The 20,661-nt window shown below is 43.5% G+C and overlaps 7 protein-coding genes across 7 annotated transcripts; 6 read left to right on the top strand and 1 right to left on the bottom strand.

Moving 5' to 3' along the window:
- Positions 1 to 1,124: 1,124 nt before the first annotated feature.
- On the top strand, positions 1,125 to 2,456 carry AOL_s00076g407 (uncharacterized protein; the record flags this gene model as incomplete). The annotated part of the gene is made up of 3 exons (XM_011122959.1): positions 1,125 to 1,260; positions 1,404 to 1,452; positions 1,544 to 2,456. 3 exons carry the CDS (start codon positions 1,125 to 1,127, stop codon positions 2,454 to 2,456), a joined length of 1,098 nt encoding a protein of 365 aa, XP_011121261.1.
- Positions 2,457 to 3,008: 552 nt separating this feature from the next.
- Positions 3,009 to 4,357, top strand: AOL_s00076g406 (uncharacterized protein; the record flags this gene model as incomplete). The annotated part of the gene is made up of 4 exons (XM_011122958.1): positions 3,009 to 3,242; positions 3,303 to 3,611; positions 3,684 to 4,277; positions 4,343 to 4,357. The coding sequence occupies 4 exons, from the start codon at positions 3,009 to 3,011 to the stop codon at positions 4,355 to 4,357; spliced, it is 1,152 nt and encodes a 383-aa protein (XP_011121260.1).
- Positions 4,358 to 4,683: 326 nt separating this feature from the next.
- AOL_s00076g405 (uncharacterized protein) lies at positions 4,684 to 7,107 on the bottom strand (the record flags this gene model as incomplete). The annotated part of the gene is made up of 8 exons (XM_011122957.1): positions 4,684 to 5,337; positions 5,388 to 5,493; positions 5,608 to 6,164; positions 6,238 to 6,572; positions 6,671 to 6,689; positions 6,771 to 6,832; positions 6,886 to 6,906; positions 6,960 to 7,107. The coding sequence occupies 8 exons, from the start codon at positions 7,105 to 7,107 to the stop codon at positions 4,684 to 4,686; spliced, it is 1,902 nt and encodes a 633-aa protein (XP_011121259.1).
- A 1,376-nt stretch (positions 7,108 to 8,483) lies between these two features.
- Positions 8,484 to 9,479, top strand: AOL_s00076g404 (uncharacterized protein; the record flags this gene model as incomplete). Its single annotated transcript, XM_011122956.1, has 3 exons — positions 8,484 to 8,761; positions 8,838 to 8,871; positions 8,955 to 9,479. The coding sequence occupies 3 exons, from the start codon at positions 8,484 to 8,486 to the stop codon at positions 9,477 to 9,479; spliced, it is 837 nt and encodes a 278-aa protein (XP_011121258.1).
- Positions 9,480 to 10,810: 1,331 nt separating this feature from the next.
- On the top strand, positions 10,811 to 12,661 carry AOL_s00076g403 (uncharacterized protein; the record flags this gene model as incomplete). Its single annotated transcript, XM_011122955.1, has 8 exons — positions 10,811 to 10,835; positions 10,928 to 10,983; positions 11,064 to 11,301; positions 11,372 to 11,390; positions 11,448 to 11,610; positions 11,675 to 11,856; positions 11,917 to 12,351; positions 12,424 to 12,661. The coding sequence occupies 8 exons, from the start codon at positions 10,811 to 10,813 to the stop codon at positions 12,659 to 12,661; spliced, it is 1,356 nt and encodes a 451-aa protein (XP_011121257.1).
- A 1,009-nt stretch (positions 12,662 to 13,670) lies between these two features.
- On the top strand, positions 13,671 to 15,692 carry AOL_s00076g402 (uncharacterized protein; the record flags this gene model as incomplete). The annotated part of the gene is made up of 1 exon (XM_011122954.1): positions 13,671 to 15,692. One exon carries the CDS (start codon positions 13,671 to 13,673, stop codon positions 15,690 to 15,692), a length of 2,022 nt encoding a protein of 673 aa, XP_011121256.1.
- A 2,018-nt stretch (positions 15,693 to 17,710) lies between these two features.
- AOL_s00076g401 (uncharacterized protein) lies at positions 17,711 to 19,893 on the top strand (the record flags this gene model as incomplete). Its single annotated transcript, XM_011122953.1, has 8 exons — positions 17,711 to 17,905; positions 17,971 to 18,078; positions 18,147 to 18,281; positions 18,348 to 18,513; positions 18,584 to 18,632; positions 18,703 to 18,722; positions 18,790 to 19,157; positions 19,225 to 19,893. The coding sequence occupies 8 exons, from the start codon at positions 17,711 to 17,713 to the stop codon at positions 19,891 to 19,893; spliced, it is 1,710 nt and encodes a 569-aa protein (XP_011121255.1).
- Positions 19,894 to 20,661: the final 768 nt, after the last annotated feature.

Here is a 20,661-nt window from a genome sequence, read left to right as displayed (position 1 = left end):
AGCAGACCTCACCTACACTCTACCGACTATACATTAAATAGAGCTTAAGGATTGGCGTATATTAGTCTTACATCAATCAATTGCATCCAAACTTTTATACAGGATGGTTTGACGGTGTAAGTACTGTCTCTGTTCTGCGGTCAACTGCGGCACGCATGCGGGTACATATTGCAGTGACTACAGACCACCACAGCCGTCTAGCCCCTTTACTTCAGACGACAAGACTTTGTCCATACTCGAAGATTCGGTTTTTTTTTTCTTCATAAGCTTAGAACCGTAATAAAAAATCTGGGAGAGAGCTCCGGGTACCCGGTGAGTAGCTAATGACGGATAGCGAGAAGCTAGAAAACTCTAGAAGAAAGTTTTCGGACCAATCAATTTCATGCGGGCGGCACGAAAAGGATGTCCAAAAATCGAGGAGTTCATTGAGGTGCATGGGTTCAGTGCGTAATTAAATGTTTATGCGCATGTACATATGCTCATGGATAGAGATCTCGACCCCGTCAACCTGCGAAAGGAAGTTGTTTTTCCGACAGCAGAAGTGGATGGGTGGTTGGACCAATGAGATCTCAACTCAGATTCAATCAGTTAGGTGCATATCTCCGAAGCAAGGGTTATTATGAGCGTTCTCCAGCCATGTGCTAACAATATTATGAACCTGGGTGAATAGCCACCAAGTTGACTGCTAGACATCAAGCTTTTAGGATATTTAACTTTGTACCACAATCGTAGTCGGGCTAAACCTTCGGAGTACAAAACTCCTAGCACAAAGCTAGTCTGTTATAAATGTTACCGTGCGGTCCTGAATTGCCAGGCTAACTAACCTATGAAATGTCGGCTCATAAAATTCCAACAGAGTACATGTATTCCAGTAACCAACATTATTCCGAAACGCTCGCGATACGCAAACTCAGCCGATGGAGGGTCCAAAATACTATTATCTGGGTCTGATTAGACTTCAGTACCATAGAATTGAAATTAGTGTAATATAAAACTATATACGCCCGTATTGGCCTTAATTCCTAATTGACAGATGATATAATTCAAGAACCCTCAGGAGCGATTTTTGACTAAAGCCAAAAAAAACATTCAGGCAACTATATCAGCGCCATTACAATATTAAGATGACAAAGGAGAAGACACTGCCCCAGCCAGCTAATACTTTAGCTATGGCGGGTGACAATACCTACAACGAAAACAGTGGCCAACAATATCTTGCGATGGAAGCTTGCTTGCCATTGTTTGAAAGCCTCGGCTTTGGTATGTACTAGCACTGAATATAAGGAACATGAGCAATAGTCTCAAATACCTTACGTTATAAAGCTGCTTACTCCCTTAGCGATGCTTCAGCTATCCAATTTTTGAATCAATGGTTGCTTCCACCGCTAATTTACAACTTACAGGGGTCAATGCAACATTCGTAGATTATGGTTGCTCTCAGGGAGCTGCTAGGTATGGCCATATGAATTACATATGATATACAGTGCCTGAATTTGATTTGACTATAAAAAAAATATACTAACATAACTATCTTGATTCCTAGCATGGCGGTCATGCAACGACTTGTTTCCCAACTTCCCACCAACTCCACCGCGACTTTGGTTTTCAACGATCTCCCTTCGAATGATTTTAATAGCTTGATCAAGCTTCTGCCAAGTATCAAGTCTTTTGATTCAACCAAAGTACTTTACCCATGTATTATTCCCAACTCGTTTTATAACCCCATCATGCCCCAAAGCACTGTTGATGTCGCCTTTGCTTTATCAAGCATTCACTGGCTGCGTCAAGTACCGCCACCAAAATCTACCTCGGAAAGCTTCGAAGAATTTCTTCGTAAGCGTGACAGTCGCAACTCGGCAGCCTCCCATAAAGACCTTGTCGAATTTTTGAATTTGCGCGGTCGAGAGATCAAGTCCGGCGGGAAACTTATCGTCGCTGCACCATCCCCATGCGCGGACAATGAGGATGGAAGGATTACTGGAAATGAACGGCTACGCTGCGCATTATTCAAGGCCATGGAAAGTCTTATCGCCGTCGGAAAACTACCACCCAACGCCACGGCCGGGATTTATCCGCCAAACCATGTCCACACAGAACAGTCCTTTCGCGCGGCTATAAACGAAACTAAAAGGATCTGGAAAATAGAGAAAGCATACAGTCGAGTGATTCCTCACCCAGCATACCAAGCTATGTTAGAATCACAGAAAGGGTTGCGAGATATAGAACTCCAGAAGGCCTTCGAGCGCGCGTACGCAAATACCGTCGTCGATTGGATTTTGGCTGTATTCAAGCCGTTTATGAAATCATGGTGGATAGAAGAGGGCCTCGATGAAGAAGCATGCGAGCATGTTTTTCAAGAGTGTTCTAGCCTGGCCAAAATCGAATTTGTCAAAAATGCAGGGGCTCAGCTACCAGTTGCTCAAGACTTTATTTTTGTTAGGCTTAACAGGTGCTAGCTCTAGGATCATTTACATGTAGCTAGATCTACGTCATATATAGCATGCGTACCAAATTAAGGAATTTTTCATTCAGTTTAGCTGTTGCAGAAACCACCTCAAAGGCTATGTGGAGCATCTGAAGGGTCTGATACAAATCCAACTATTGCATTCCCCGCGCTAGTTCTACCGGTATAGAGACAAAAATAGAATAGTCTGTGCAGGAGGCGTTAGAGCCCAAGTTTCATTCTTGCATTACCTGCGAGGTTGCCGATCATTTAAAGCTTTGCTCACTTAGAGTAAATGGCCTTAACACTGCAACAATTGATACTTTAAAAGAAGGGGCGCTTCCAAGTTGCCAGTCATACAGTCCAATGCCAACTCATTCTTTTCGTCTTGCCCCGAGATAATTCTGCATCCCCCCCAAAATAACTCAGGTATACACATTCCCAAGATAATCTCGAGAAGCTTTATTTTGCCCGTTTTGATAGAATTAGTGGCATAGATCTATTCACTTTTGATCCCCAAATCGACTTGCGTTTTATCTTTACACGTTATCAGAACCCATAGATCATGTCTGAGGGTGGAAAATTAATTCTAGTTGGCACTGGAGTTCGATCTCTTTGTCAGTTAACTCTAGAAGCCATTGATGAAATTGAGCGGGCGGACGTTATCTACTACGCAGTACGCGATGCTACAACGGAAGGATTTATCAAGAAAAGGAATAAAGAAGCCATTGATCTGTATCAGTATTTCATCAATGACGAGGAAATACCGGAAGCAGATATCTATATCCAAATTGCCGAGGTAAGAAAATGTTAAACTTTTGCAAGCTCTCCGTTCGCTGACACTACCCAAAAAATATAGGTCATGTTAGCAGCTACAAGAAAAGGGCGACGAGTTGTTGGCGCATTTTTTGGACACCCTGGGCTGTTCATGAGTCCTAACAGGCGGGCTTTGGCAATAGCCCAAGCCGAAGGATATACGGCAAAAATTCTGCCTGGAGTTTCTGTCGACGACTGCCTCCTTGCCGATCTTGGCGTTGATCCTTCATTCATTGGTTGCCTGACGTGTGAGGCTCGCGACTTCATGATTCACGATCACCTTGGATTAACATCACGACATGTCATTATGTATGAAGTTGGCTACCTTGGATTCTATGGAGATGATAGCAAGGTTAGTTAAATAAACTCGTTATTTCAATTGTCTTAAATTGATATCAATATATATAACTTAACCAAATTTTAGACCGACTATTTTGAATATTTTGTCAACAGACTTGAAGAGATATACGGGAATGAACATTCGCTCGTAAATTATACAGCAGCCATTTCACCATTAATGCAGCCAGTTATAAATACTCTTACGATAGGAGATCTTCGCAAGCCAGAAGTTCGAAAGCAAATTACATCCGCCTCAACATTATACTTCCCACCAAAAGAAATACTCAAGCTGAACAAATTCGGGTGTGATCTATTAGATCAGGGGATAACAAACAAAGAGCAATTCCAGCACGCCATATTTCCTGGGCAGCCGCTGTACCAACTCATCGGCAAAGCTTTACCGCATGAAGCGTACTCTGAGCACGCCCAGCAAGTGATTGCTGGTTTGCATAGGCGAAAGATATCACCTCGCTACCCTCTTTACCGTGCTTCTGCTGCGATGCAATCAACCATGGAAGATATATATCTCAAAAACGAAGTTCGGAAGGAGTATCTTATTTCACCAACCTCATTTACCTTGCGTGTGGTACCGGGCCTTAAGGAAATGGAGAAGATTGCTTTAGCTTCTGGGAATTACAGCCAAATTGATGGTGCCATGAAAAGCGGAGATCTTGATCAGGTACGCAAATTCAGACCACGGTACCCTCGTTTTCGTAGAGCTAACCACCGGCGCGATTGAAATAGGCAATTACAAAGTAATATTATACTCAGGATATGCCATAGGGTATGAGAGAGCAACCTTTGCCATCGCAGATTTCACAAATTTTAGTTTTTTCAATATATACTAGCTATAGATGGCGAGTTTTGTAAGGATGCAAAAATAATATATTTCAATCTCATAATCGATTGGTATGCATGAAATACTAAAATCAACGCAGATATAATTTCTAAGCTATAGAATATGTAGCCTTTCTCGTCTCGTTAATTCTGCGCTCTTAATCTTTTCTAAAGCTTAAGCGGTCCTATCATAAAACTATGAACCTTCTAAACCGTTAATCCAAATAATGAGTTAAAAAACCATACTATTATCTAGCCATCCTTTCATTTACGTGTTCTCTCATACCGCTGAGGTACCAATCATCCCAGCACATACTAAACATAACGGAATCCCGGCCTAGGTCCCTTCCATTCATGTGACCAACTTTGCCATCGACATCTAGAGGTTTACCATTTGACTCTTTTCCAGTATTTGCTCCTCCAGGGTAGAGACGATCCCATCTTATCACCCCTTCTTTCGTAAACCCCATCTTTTCGGCGGTCTTGATTGATGGATGGTTCACAGAACTTGTCATCCACTGTACTCGGCGGAACCCCAGCCCCCCTTCGTTTGGAGAGTCCAGGGCCAGTTTTAACAGTAAACCAACAGCGTTAGAAGTGACATGAGTTCGCTGAAACTGTGGAAGTGTAACCACAAAGCCAATCTCGGTGCATAGATTTGCTGGGGAAGTACCGAGATAGGCGATAAGGCCGGCCAAAGCACCATCTTTGTCGGCCAGTGTGGGAGGTTTACACCTATCGATCACAGCATATAGCAGCATGTCCGTCTTCGGTCGCACAATTTTGTCTATGAAATCTGTGTCAAAATTCTCAGCAGACTCAAAAGGCCCAACTGGCCCATGCGTCCAGACCTCAGGGCTATCTTGGACCCTTTTGATGAACTCTGCCGTGTGTAACGCCGGCTATACTTATTAGCGGGTTCCGTAGGAAATACTAGAGGTTGGATACATACATTGAAGGGAATTAGTTTTACTCTCTCATTTGAGACCTCGCGTAGGACAGTAGGGATACAAAAGTTTTCGCTAGCGTTTTGCGTCTCTGGCGACGCGTTCGATACGCTATCATTTCAAATGAGTCAGCGGTTTTGTTCATCTCTTGAAACTAAAATCCAAAATGAGGTAGCTTTATAGTCTTGTGGGTAGTCTCGGGTCTGGTGGGTGGTTTTAACGTACTCTCGCTCCGATTCTGGGTATGCAATCTTTAGCACATCTTGCCATTGGCTGTTATCTTCGTAAGATTTACGGATAGGCGCAAGGATCTGGTTCATAGCGTCCGCAACAGCAGCCTTTAGGGTGCCTGAGGACAGCTTCCCTGCCAGAAAGTCGTGCTCGATAGCTTCATAGGATTTATAGTGGTACGATTCTCTCCCAGACATGATTGAGAACACACACCCTTCTGGTGCATTGGGCTCGACGAACGGAATGGTTTTTTTGGCATTAGAGCCCGCCCTAGCTGACTGTTCTAGTCGTAGTCTGCCTATAGGTACTAGTATTATCTTGAGAAGCGCTAGTATAGGATTATCATTGGCTGTGCTGGAATCGCAATGAGCCTCCATTATCTTTTGATAAACTATTTCAGGCGGATCCAACAGATCGATTTTAGACTTGGGGTTAGACGCAGACATTTTTGTTCCGGTCAGGCCTGGAAGCATTTTGTTCATTATGTGTGCATGCCGCTTCTTGTGGCCAATTTTTGGGAGATATTTGTCTCCATAGACATAGTATCCTGCCTTTGACACGTAATTCTTTCGTTAGATGATCTGTTATAAAAGCTTAGGAGCTTCCAAGAATTGGGGGGCCTACTTGGTCCAAACCGCCTAGTTGGAAATCGCAATCCATATATCTCTCATCTAATGCTTGTACGATAGGTACCACTAAGGGACTGAGCATCGTTGTGGTGGCGAGCTCTTCATTCGGAGACCTAGCTTCTCCCAACGATGTATAACTCAAGAGTTCGTAGACATCATTTATAAAATCCGGCGAGACCGAAAATGAAGTCTCTTGATGGAACGCAATAGTTGAAGCTGGCAAACCCGAAATGGTCTCGAAAACAGCAGTAAGTGCGAATCTGTAGTACTCTCGGCGGGATGCGACCAAGGAGCGGGAGTGCCGATAATTTACGAGGAATGCATAGAGATCTATTTCGAACTGTTAATACGCTCCTACAGGAAGGGATATATATTCATTCTAATCCCACTATCTTGGAGTGGCCGAAAGAATCCAATAGATCTCTAACCTGCGAGTAGAATTTTTACCTAAAAGAGAAATAAACATGATTCAGCATTCGAAGGGAAGCCGACGAACTGCAACATCCAATTTTGGGGGAAGAGGCTTACCTCTACGCCGGCCTCCACCAATTCTGCAATTTTTACAAATGGAACTAAATATCCAATATGGGCTGCCCATAAAAAAATTAGGTTCTGATCCAAAGGCCTTCGATATCTTACTCACGCCTTCCCGTCGGTGCGACCCCTGAGACTTAGTTAGCATCGAAAAACGATCTTACAATTTATTGTAAAACTTACCCCAAAAGATGTCAGGATGCACCTTTTCATGCAGAACATCCTTAATGAGTTCAGCGTCCGCAGTATCGACCCGCTCTAATCCACGTAGTATGAGATCAAGTCGGTGATCTTGACTGTCAGTAGATCCGGGGAGTTTCGTTTCGGCCATCTTTCAAACTGCTTAACTTCAGCGCTGTGAGGAAATTGGGGCCACGCGAGATAGTGAAGCCCGCGGTTGGAAGGCTCGATAATATTGATGGTCCCCTTTTGGTTCAATACTGAAATCTTGTACGTGTATATGTGTAGGGTATCAAATGACAACAGAGAGAGTTCCAGATGCAGAAAGCCGTAGTTAATCCAATCCGCGGCCGATCTGCGTTACGTTTCAACAAATTTACTCTAGGCCGTCAAACAAAAAAATATGCTTTTTCTATTTTCTATTCTTTCAAATTTCAAAGACAAAGCAATATGCAATCCCGTACAGAGTCTACCAAATCATCGAAGCTAAGCTCTTACGAATCCAGGGCAACTCCTAAGCAGCTAGTCTGAGGCGGGGTTCGCCAAGGCGCCAAGTTTATACTGTGCGACATGATGGGTTGCACAAGGCTTGGTAGTCCCGATCAGGCTAGATGCAGTAGTTTCAATTCAGCTCTCGCGCTCATCAAAGAGCTCAGTTTGCAAACGAGTATCTGCAGCACGAAAAACACTCGGAGATGCAAGCGAATTGCTAGTGCACAGATTCCCATGTATGCACCTGCGAACGAGGAATTTGAAAAAGGCACGTACGTATGCATGCGTGCGGAAATCGTGCTGGAAAGCGAACAATTGTCATGAACAAGGGCCTAGGGCCGAAACCAGAAATATGCATGTTCATCCCGATCGATCGGGTAGTTAGTCTGGGCCGATCGAATGTCGAGGGGACGCTCACCCCTGCCTTGCTGGTCAAATTCACACTGTGGGGCACGGAGTAGCTATTCCATAAACTTCGCTAGAGCTGGGCCGCTCGCCCCAGAATAGCTCGACATGCATACAGGATCGCGATCCTAGGCCGGCTAAAATCTGAGAATTTAATCAATGGCTCGTTGATACAGACCACATGGATTTCAGCTCGGATACAAGCATAAGGGTGACGGCTCTAGCCGTCAATAGGTGTCGCGTAGTTAGCGATTATCTTTCTGTAATGACCACCACAGCTTCGGATAAGCCCTGCGTACTACTAAGATAAGTTTTGTTTGACCAGAAAATTCACATTGTGATAAAATTTCGATCCCTTACAGCTTTTAATACACTCTAGTACTAATCTTTTCACGATGCAGTTACGTAATATTGTCTCATCGAAGCAAGGAGTATACTCTGGAAGACAAAGTTCAATATACCTGTATATAAAGCAAATCATAGTGACAATGATACTCCTCTATCGAAAGCTCGATATTGAAGCATCTAACACTTTTAACGATATCATTCTAACCTAATAATACTTTATCTACTTTGAATACAGACAAACTTCGAGCTAGTTGGCCGAATAACCCGCATCCCTTCGGAGTAATGTCTATTCCATGCAGAAAAGCTATAGTCAACAATACCGAAATCAATGTCGCCCCTCTGGAAACTGTGAGCCTACGGCTCCTCCTCCAGAAGGATGAAGGCGAACGCATAAAGCTCTATAGCGCGGCTAGATCGTTAGGGTTTTTCTACCTTGATGTGTCAGACTCTAAGCCATATCTTGCGGATGTGGAGCGGCTTTACTCGGTCACAGAACAATATTTTGCTCAGTCCGAAGAAAATTTACTCAAGGATTTTAGAATGGACGACGAATTTCGTGGGTACGCAAGATTGTCCCTCTAACATCAACGCCGGATCAAAGCCAAAAGTTTTAATTGTTCTGTGCCCTACATATAGGTATAAAGGAGGGAACAACTGGGGGTCTCTTGAGGTATGATGGCCCTAGACACACATCTTTCACGTCCGCATACCGAGCTTTTCTGCCGTATCTAACCCATATCCCAATCTTACAAGATCCTTCGAGACGACGTTATTTCCTCTGAAGTTCCTTTACCGGATATTATCGAATCAGATTCCGCTACTGTGCAGCGTTTCATTTCTGCTTCACATGAAGTGAGTCACGTAATTTTAGGTGAACTATCGAAATCGCTCTGGCCGGACTCCGAACACCATCTCGAGGAAAAACATCATCCTAAGAAGCGGAATAATAGTAGTTTGAAGGTTTATCGTGGACCTACCCTAGAGAATCTCGCTGATGTTAGAGATAACACGCACACAGACGGTGGCAGTTTAACGTTACTCTACACTGATAAATGGGGGACGCAGGTTGAATTGCCATGGAATAAAGAGTGGGCTTGGGTGGAAGCAAAGCCCGGGCATGCAATTGTAACTGTTGGGGACACGCTGCAGGCACTTACAGGCGGACTGCTGTATTCCTGCCGACATCGGGTCTCACAGCCGGTTGGTGGTTTTGAGGAACGATGGGCTGTAACTTATTTCTTCAGACCGGAAAATGATACTTCCTTGGTTCCTCTATAGTCATTAGAGTACCTCCATGCATGTCACACAAAGCAAAAACACATTCTGCAACATTTAGGAACGAAATGGCGAGCCCGATTAAGGGGAACAAATTTCCTTATTTTAGAAAATCCTATTTATATTGTAACCGCTAGGTATTTGACTTGTTCATGGGCGTACGAGAAGAAATCGGTAGCATTGAGATAGAACTTTTTTCTATGCATTGACGATCTTGGCTGGTTCTATCGTACGATAGAAATTTCGGATTCAAGGCTGCGAAATTTCAAATTCTAAATTGTACCAATCAATCTGCAGTGTATCGCTCTTGCAATGTTGACCTACCAAAGTCCGAAATTACCAAAGGCCTCTAGACACGTCCAGTAGTTTATCTATTTTGCAAAAATTGATCTCTATAGAACCCAGCTCTCGGGTAGTTATGGCGTCTTGTGTCACCAAAGACCATACAATATTAATGAGAACTCGATATCTTTGCGGTACGACAGGGTCCTAGGATCCTAGCAACAATACTAGATCGATTTATAGAAAAGAATTTTTGCCAGACTACTTTGTAAGCTCGGTAATGCAGGTTGCTGCTGCAGGAAGCTAGTGAACTATTTTAATGTCTTACCTTCACCCAGGGGAATTCAACTGCATATGCGCATTACGTATCAGTCGGGACGTATAGATATTTAGGGAGTCGTGACGAAAAGCTTCATGTAGCTTCTCAGTATAGTGATAGTCACCTAACTTTTGACGACACTAAATGCCAGGAATGTTATTCGCTTATTTATGAAGCACTAATCAGATGGATAGTATTCAAAGCCCTTGCAGCTGCTCAATTGGCGATCTTGTCGGAACAGAAGCAGGGGGTTCCCAAAGCTCAGATATCGGGTTTTACCTCAATTCGTAATTGATTGATACTAGAAAATGATAGGATGGCTGAGTGGGGGTTCGGCCCAACAAATTCCTAAATGGATTTATTAGCGAAACAGAAACGAAGGACATGGTATAAAAGACCGTCGAAATTATACCATAGTGTGTTAATAAGCCCTTAGCTAGTACCAAAAGCTCCCAGCAAATATACCACGGACACAATCGATCTTCTCAAATGGTTCAATATATTCCTTCCACGGCGCCGATGTTATCTCGGCGTGCTTTACATAACGTGACGAACCGGAACGAGTATTTTGAGTCGCTAATTGAGGTTCGTAACTACCTATGGATAGTTTTGCTCAGGAGTCTACTTGAGCTGGGAGGCTATACACTCTTTCCCGACTCTTCAATAGTGGGACTCAGAGGACTAATGCTTCTACGCTACTTACCTTATAATTAGTTGATGGGAAATACATACCATGAGGAAACCAACCCTAATGGAATGTATGTAATCTAACACTATCTTGAAAAGTCGAGAATGTTACAAATTTGGCTGTGAAATGCTAATAGAGATATATGGGTTAGAATAAATTTAGCAATCGCTGAGAATAGTCTTATGCAAAAGATTGTAGCTGACTACTTAAATGAAAACGTAATTTCAAATTCATTCCAACTTTAACTGGCATTACAAAGCCGAGATACTAATACTTGTGTGTTTATTATCATATTCAGTTGCGATTAGAAACAAAGCACTTGACATACGGGGATGGGACCACTGGATCTTACCGACTCAAATCAAATCTCACAAATTTCATCAATAATTATTTCAATCCAATAATAGATGTGCAGCCAAGAGAGATTATCGTTAGCTCAGGAGTCAGTGGGACTCTAGACCAACTGATTTGGACTCTTTGCAATGAAGGAGATGGGATACTGGTGGGAAAGCCGGTATACTCGGGATTCATCAAAGGTATCAATCCACAATACCGATACAAAATCTCTGAATCGAGGAAGTTAAGCCGAGACTAAAACTAGAAAAGACTTTTACGCACGATCCAGGTATGTCAAAACTACGGGTTAGCAAAGAATCCGGTATACTAAGTTTTCGATTCGAAGAGCGAATGCGGTTCCGGTTTCATTTGGTGCCATAGACCCATTCTCTATACAAGCATTGCAGTGTTATGAGCAAGAGCTGGTCAAATTCAACAACGAGCATACTCATGCCCGGATACAGGCAGTATTACTCGCAAATCCGCATAACCCTTTGGGAAGGTGCTATGTAAGTCTTCCCAGACAGCCAAACTTACAGCTTCTTTGCTTGGACTTACCTATATTTATAAAAGCCCCGGGAAACGCTTGTTGAATATCTAAAATTCTGTGAAAAGCACGATATTCATTTGATCGCCGACGAGATATACGCTATGTCCATATTCAGAACAAGTTCCAACAATGATGCCGTTGAATTCCAGAGTGTTCTGTCTATCAATATGGAAGATATCGTGGACCCCATGCGTGTCCATGTACTGTGAGTATTGATTGAGGATTATATCAAGTAAATTATTCTGGAACACTAAGTTTTAAAAAGCTACGGGATGTCCAAAGATTTTTCATCCAACGGATTACGTCTGGGTCTTGTGGTATCCCGTAATCCACAGCTCGTAGAAGCCATGTCCAGCATTACTATATTTTCATGGCCTTCTGCACCCGCGGATCTAGCCTGGTGTATCATGCTCGAAGACACTATTTTTCTCGAGTATTATATTTCGGAGCACCAAAAAAGATTGGGGGAAGGCTATGAGTTTTTGGCAGGGATCCTGGACAACCTTGGGATCGACTACGCTCGAGGGAGTAACGCAGGTTTTTTTCTATGGGTGGACCTCAGCTTTGCACTAGAGCAACCAGAAGATGGTAGCGAGCCAGGGTTGACGGAAGATATGAGACTAGATCAAAAGCTCATTCAGAATGGGGTACATCTTGCTGCCGGCTTGGGCTACCAAGCTGAAAAACCTGGATGGTTTCGGTGAGTAACAAAGCCTAGCGGCCATCCTGTTAATTTCAAGCCCTAACTGCTGATGCTATATATGTCCCATAGGATGACATTCTCCCAGCCCAGGCCTTTATTGCTGAAAGGCCTGACTAAAATGATGAGATTACTGAAAGGAGTAGATCTTGATATATTGGCCATCCAAGGATTAGAACCAAAACGAACAGCTTCCCACACGAACCAAAGGGTCCCCCCTTCGATTCTGGCAACCTTTCGTCGACAGGCACCTACCCAGTGCTTCAACAACCAGCCACCCCGTAAGCCACGCTTCTTACCGCCTCTGTAATTTATTCGTCAAAATTCCGTCGTTGCTACGGTCGCATCACGTTATAACGTTAACGAATAAACGCCAGACAACTCAACAATAAATTTAGTATGCGTGGATAGTATACCTTTGCAAATTCTGCCAGATCGATTGAAATAATAGTCCCTAAAAAATGGCTTAGATATATATAAGAGTGCCTGTGTTTTTTTGTAATTTTTTATATTCATGACTGGTGGTTTTCTGCAGCTGGGAGTTGTTTTCGTCATTTTCCATGCATGGTAGGTGGCTCGCAACGCCGGTAATTTCGCAAAGGCCGCCCCTGTTGACATCACTTACTTGCTTAAGGTTATCCCCAGACCCCTCACTTATTAGAAAATACGCTTTGGAAATTGAGGAGAAAATCATCCGATAGTATCGTCTGAAGGGTCAACGTGTAAGATTCGTCTAGGTAAAATCATTAATCATGTCGATTAACAGGAGCCATCCGAAATTTGTGTAACATGTCGATATTTCAGGAGATAATTTCATAACCGCTTCGTTGGGGGAACATCTGCACATAGATAATAAGTCGAACGAGAATAAATTAATTGAGAAATGAATATCTACTGGAACCAGCGGAAATGTGTGCCGCAAAATTCACTGATAAGATCAGCCAGCTGTGGCTCTGGAATATAAATCTGAACCTTCCCCGTTCACTTTACAAGTAGAATCCTTCCTTCTCGCGAATAAAAAACAGTTCTCAATATAAATCCAAACTGCCTACGTCTACCTTTTTCCTTGCAGACCCAAGCTTACAGATTCAGATCAAAATATTAAAATGGAGGGGGTGGACTCTTTATTCGCCCATTCGGCCGCAACTTTCATCGTCTTATTTACAATTTTTACATTTCTAGCCCGTCAGAGATTTCAAATATCCTTTTATATTCAAGGAGAAGGGAAAAGACCATTGCTAGAAGTAGTTGGAAGCCACAGGAGAGCAAACAAGGTCTCATCCCGACAAATTGAACATGATATCAAAGCAAAAAGTTCCATGCAACTTCACAAAGAGCTCTATTACAAGCTTCAGCACCTCGAGGCGCACCATAGTGTGTTGCCGCAGGCTAGGGACGTCCTGATTTCGTTGTTTTCTGAGACTCTTGAGCAGGCATGTAAGGCACCAAATACCGGGATCCTATCGATCGAGCAGTACTCACGAGATGCGTTGCTGGAATTCCAACAAAGAGAAGACAATAAAGTCATGGACCTGTGGGAACAATATTTAGCTAGAAGGAGGGCTAAAGGACCAAGAGAGATGTTTTCGACGAGAGAGGAAGCTAAGTGGTGGCTTTTGCAAAGCTCGCCGGTGAAATATGTCGATGGGGCTTGGTTGGGACACATAAACAAGATAACCACTCCGTTTGGTCTTCGTCGGGTGGTGAAAAATGCATGGCAGGTACTTTCGGAAGAGCTTGGGGATGGAGACCTTGAAAAGAACCACGTTTATCTTTACCGTCAACTCATGGAAACCGTGGAGCCTGGGTTTCCAGCTGGTGACGATATCGATTTTATAGATCCCCGGCACGGGTTAAATGAGTATGGGGTCTGGAAAGCCGCGATCGCACAATTGTTGATCTCGCTTTTCCCGCATCAATTTTTACCAGAAATAATCGGATTTAACATGCATTACGAAGCCATGGCACTGGAGACATTGAAGGTTTCTAAAGAGCTAAAAGAACTGGGATACGACCCATATTATTTCGTTCTTCACATTTCAATCGACAACGCGGACTCCGGTCATACCGCAATCGCCCTTGAAACCGCTATGGAGTATCTCGAGTTAATTCAGAAACGAGATGGAGACGCTGCCGCAAAACATACTTGGAAGCGTATTCAAGTTGGTTATATTCTCTCGAAAGGTCTCCCAACGGCCCCTGTCTGCCCGAAGTTCAGGACACTCAACACTGTTTTACCCACAGAGCGGGAGATATTTCCTCGCAATTCACTAGAGGCAGAGGTGATCCGAATCTTCAAAGCTAAAGCTCTAGTTTCGCAAAAGATACATTGCAACAGCAAAATCAAATTTGGAGGCCGTACAATTACTGAATGGTTGATACCAAATGGATTGGAGTCGCAGCAACATCAAATACAGTTCCTAGATGCGCTTAGCAATGCTGAACCGTGGATATTCAAGGGGGACAGTGATAAGAGCCGACTCATGAAAGAGCTTTCCTGGCAAGGAAGAATGTTCGGCTCTTTCACGCAGTCGGAAGTCCTCGCGGTAAAGAGATGGATCGATTCCTTGGGAGGAACCGGCTTCGTTTCAGACCCAGCTTATTACTGGAGTTTTATAAACGAGTCTGAAATATCCTCCAACAAAGCTTTCAAAAGCCTCGATATCAGGGTGCATCACCCGGTGTTTTCACAGCTTCCAGCTAACAATATTTTAGCACAACTTTTGCCTTCAACAACTCACCTCCCAAGAGCGTCGAGGATTGAGACGACAGTTCCAGCGAATTGGGAAAGGTTTTTCCCACTGTGGTTTACCCACCCTTGCCTCCTCGAACATTTTATTTGCATACCTGCGCAAACTACGACCCCGATGGCATGCTCTATTATTCGAGTGCTACGTGCTCAGTCAGGCTTTGGGCCAGAGGATTCCATGGTTGCTGGCATGGATGAAGTCCGGCGCAAGGAAAGCATTGGGCTTGTTGAGTTAGGCCTCGAAATGGTCAAGTTCTCTGGATCCATGGAGCCAACATGCCTTAAAGATGTTCTGGAAACTTGGAAGTCGGATTTTGGGCTTTTGATGCTCCATTTATGTCAACGTCCAATCGAAAATACTGGGCTCCTGTTGGGGCTTGCTATGGCGTTTGTGGATTTACACGACGCCGTTGCTTTGTCGCCAATCCTACTCTCTAACGATAGCCGTCGCCTATTACATGATATCGCAAAACGGGAGAGAGACAATTTGGACCTCTGTCTCCAAGAGCTGGAAAGTACACCCCCCCGGTTTTTGGACTTCTGCCGCGGATATCATCTTGGACGTGCAGAAATTGATAGGTGCTTCCTCTAAATAGAAGGAAGAACCCACCTGATAGATATGACCATAATTGTATGTACAATCTTTGGTTCATATACATCGATGTGTTATATATAGATCTATTTCATCAATTTCCCGTCTAAGGAATCTTGCAACAGTCAGTCGGAAAGAATATTAGTTATTGCCGTTACGGCAATACTTTTACTTCAAAAAACCTAGATAGCTAGGCCCTCAGCACTCTTGTAACTTAACGTGTATATCCCTGACAGAATTATTAAGCCGAGTTACCGCAGATATACTGCCATGGACTCAACCACGTTTAGCGTTTACAAGTATCTAACTTTCTTTTATATCTTACGATCGGGTCGCCCAATTGTTAGAGCGTCCCCATTTGCAAATAACCATATCTCGATCTCGAGATCTCTCAGGGGATGTACACCACAAAGTTTGAACATCCACATATTCGAGCATTGAAATTTGGAGACAAACTTTTATTATACCCATATCCGTTGATTAGCTTAATCCACCCCACGTTTTGGATAGTTCATGCATGCCCGCCCGCAAATTTGAAGGCTTCGCATGCAATTGCTGCCAGGCCAAATCATCCCATAAACAACTAAGCTTACAGATTTTGGGCACCGACATCATCCTAGAGCCCCATACTCTAGGGGCTCTATAGTTGGAGCTCCGGCGGCTTTGCAGTGGCGTGCTTGGATGCAGTTATAGATGCCAAGTGACGTAACTATAGGCGGTCTCAAAAACTCAACCTGTTTTCTTTGTGTAACACAACAAACTGATATGATACGAAGGCAAAGTTTCACACGAATCGATAGCTACCATACGTATTTTATGAAACTGTAGACACGGGTCCTAATTACCAAGGCATTATACATCGTCTGTAAATTTTGTTAAAATATCTATATATGATCATCGGAATGTCAAATCCTTTTCAGATAAAAATATGGGAGGTTGGTTCAATTAAAAACATCTACCGGATATCGATATATCACAGCATGAACCAACGCTACCGTATACCGCAATTAGTGTTGCATAATGCAGGAGCTACGTAGCGCGACAATTAATCGGCTAACGCTATGTGACTTGACAACAATGCATGCAAGTCTAGGAATGTGATTTGTATACCCACTTAGCTTCGAGACCAGTACCCACGTACCCACTAACCTTCGATCGGCCTCGGCACGGTGGACAACGGCACGATGGTGTTTCAAATTCCTTGTGTATCGTGCTAATTTGTTGATTCAGCCTAGTAATTCCCGCCATTTAGTCCGCCACACCGGATATCGCTCAAGATTCCGAGTGGTAGGACGCAGAAATTGAATCCATGACAAGTACCTTCTTGGTGACATCTCCGTTCGGCTCTGTGCATTGGAACGGGAGAGCGCATAAGAATTATATTGAGTTGGTTACTAGACCACACTGGGTCACCAATGATCTCGAGCGGGGTGGTGGAGCCGGCATTAAATGCATCGATGTGGATACCCGAGCCTAGAAGCTAGACATAATTTTTACATGTCACAATATACTCATGTAATCCTTTCTCCGTGATTGAACCCCCAATATTCCTAGCTCTACGAAGTTTTGAGACTAGCCTTGACATCATATGCTAACTCGAAAGGTGAGGTAGTCTGGTGTGCATTAGACGTGCGTCCCCCAGACTAGCATTAGGCCTTGGGTATTAGCCTAGGCATTAGCCGAGTAGCCTGGGGGACGCTTAATTCAATCATCTTAAGTATGGTTAAGTTCTTAATTGAGGAGAGAGAAATCTTGTACCACCATATCTACAACTTGGGTCATAGTAGTAGCGAGCTCTCGTTTTCCTTTTGAAACTCAGGCCGGGTCGCTCTTGCCGGCTTAAAAAAACTCCATGTAGAAACCATCTTACGATGCTTTTTAAGTAGTCTTATTCATGTAATCACTATAAAATTTCAAAACTTTGGAAAATCAAAAATTTACTGCATTTTTCCTACCTTCTAGAGGTATTACTATAACAATCACGAAATATTGAATCGATATCAGTACCTATTTTGAGAATGGATCAACTCCCAGCCGCGTCATTGGCGCCAGATAGCCCTCAAGGTTATGCAAATCACCTAGCGGGGCTTATTTACACTCAGACTATGGAAATAATCGAGGGGAAAGCGACGAATGTGGCTTTACTTTATCTTATGATCCTCCTAATCCCAATTTATGGAGTTTATGGGGTCTACCAATATCGCAAATCATACGTGAGTTCTACATATGCTCATGGGCTGTGATATAGTTTAATTTAGCAAATACTAAAATTGGTTAGATTGATCTCCCTTACGTTGGCATTCGGCCTGGCCTCTTCGGATCGTGGAAAGCTGGATATTACTACCTTCACAACTCAGCAGATGTTGTTTGGGAGGGCTATCAAAAGGTTTGCAGAAGTGTAACTCAACTGTTTACGAATTAAATGGAATCTTACGCTGAGTGTCATGATATTAGTATGCTCGAGAAGGAAGAGCCTTTGTGATATCAACACCAAAGAGGTGGTTGGTTTTCCTTACTGATCCGGACCAAATCGCTGAACTCGCTATGGTGGCGGACTCCAAAGTCGGATTTTATGAGGCACTCAATATGGTATTTATTCTTCCGGGATGTCGTTCTTATATACTCGGTTAAGAGCTGGCCTAATTTGGGCCCTAGAAAAATAAACACAATAGAGTGGCAGAGCCATCCCTCGGAGATTATATCAACACTTATCACGTAGACGTAATCAAATCGCAATTAACTCCCCGAATGGCGAGTATATTACCAGAGATCCGACAAGAAGGGAACGTGGCTTGGAAGGATACTTTGAAGCTTGGACCGGGTATAACTTCCTTTTTCTTTGTCACAGTAACCTCTTGAGGATTTATAACCAACTGGATGGTCTGGACTAGGCTGGACGAAGGTCGGTATTTGGGAAGTTGTGATCCAAGTCGTTTCTAGGTAGATATGCACTGTTGATATGAATTTCTATACGCAGAATTTAGTAAGGGCTAATTAAAGGATTATTTAGGTCTGCTAATCGGTGTTTTGGTATGAAATCTGACCCTAAGGCTTTTGGATGTGTTTAAGGGTATACTACTAACTAGTATATTTACAGTCGGGCTTCCTCTCTGCCGCAACCAAGAATTACTTGATGTATTCCGGGCCTATGCTATCAGGACAAACGAAGTAGTCTATATGGTAGACCTGGCTCCCAGAATGTTCCAACCCCTTCTGGAGTGGGTTCTCTTAAAACGTTTTAGGCTTCCACAACGGGCAATGAAGATATTGAAGCCTGTATTCGAGGAGCGTAAACGCATGCGAGAGGAACTCGGGCAAGAACGTTGGGATGCCGAAAAGCCCAATGATTCGATAACATGGATCATTGACGCTGCGATGAAAAAGGACGCACACCAACAAACCAATGAGCAAATGTCTTGGAGGTTGATTTGGTTGAATTTTGCAGCAATCCATACGACATCTATGGTAAGTCAGCCCTAAAACTATACGTAATGATATCCTTTTTCGATTATTAACAAAATAAACTTGGTAGTCTACATTGCATATTCTCTACGATTTGGCTGCTAACCCAGAATATATCGATCCCCTCCGAGAGGAAATCATTGCCACCATGGATCAACATGGCGGCTACACAAAGGAAGCTCTCAACAACATGTTAAAACTTGATTCTTGTCTCAGAGAGTCCCAACGTTGGAACTGTGTTGTGTCTATCGTCATTTCAAAGCTCACCATGTCTGACTATACCTTTAAGTCGGGGAAGGTCCCACTCCATCTACCAAAGGGCACATTTGTCACCGCTCCCGCCACCGCCACCCACTTGTCTGAAGAAATATACGGCCCCGACGCTCATATATGGAAAGGCTTTCGTTTCTCTGAAATGCGTGAAAAGATGACCAACCCGGAAGAATCTTCGAAGCTTCAAGCCGCTGCTACAAGCAAAGAGTACTTGGCATTCAGCCATGGCAAGCATGCATGTACAGGCAGGTTCTTCGCTATTTATCAGTTGAAAATGCTTCTTATATATTGTTTGTTACGATTTGACATCAGGTTACCATTGGATCGCAATGGAAAGCGACCAGACAATCGGTATATTTTGGGAAGAAGATCCGCGGAAATAAACGGGTCATTGGAGTTCCGTGAGAGGAAAGAATGGAATGAACTGAAGACTCGGTGGGGCGAGTTCGACGAAGAGGAGGACTAAGGGGTCTCTAAAAAAGTCCGGTTTCTAGTAACATAGGATATACAGTAGCTATAGAGTTGTGTGTAGCTAGAATACGAATGAAAACCAGCTTTGTGGCTCCATAAAGCTTTAAAGCTGTTCGGTGCCGCATGCGAGATCAAGACTGGCGAGGTCTGAGCTAAGCTGGTTTAGTGTCGAGACTGGTAGCTCGCATTAGTGTTGATATATCAAAAATGCAACAAAACGCCTGAAGAATGGTCTGTGCGACATGGCATAGCCACAGTATCGAGTGTGGCGCTATTTAATTTCGCACACAGATCTGGGTTGAACATGCACATTTGGATTCGAACCCACTGAGGTTATTCGCAACCGCCTAACCCCATTCGAGTTAAGTCTCCGTCTCACTCCGGCTATATACTGTTATCTGACAGCCTCTGAGTCAATATTCCAATTGGCTCTTCTTGTACAAGCAAAGTGCACTGATTGGAATTGGGGACTGGAGTCATCGGTGTCGTCAGCCAAATAAATATTGGTCATAGGAAGCGTGAAGTTTCAAGATTCCTGGTCTTTGTTCAAATCGACTCCGAATATCGTACAGTCGATGGCGTTTTCGGTCGTGATAGGCTATGGTACTTCGCCACTATTTCGCAGTGCACGATGGAGTCCGGACTGTCCGTCGTGTTTGCGTGCCCTGTTGCTGTTATATGCAATTATACCATCTTGAGAATAGTTCTCCCACTATGAGTGGATGACCAATCAGACCCTTCTTAAAGTAACGCCAAGTAATAC

This window comes from Orbilia oligospora (genome assembly GCF_000225545.1).
Source record: "Orbilia oligospora ATCC 24927 unplaced genomic scaffold scaffold00076, whole genome shotgun sequence".
NCBI classification, from domain to species: domain Eukaryota; kingdom Fungi; phylum Ascomycota; class Orbiliomycetes; order Orbiliales; family Orbiliaceae; genus Orbilia; species Orbilia oligospora.
The sequence above is the reverse complement of the archived record's forward strand: the minus strand, read 5'-3'. Positions and strand labels throughout refer to the sequence as shown.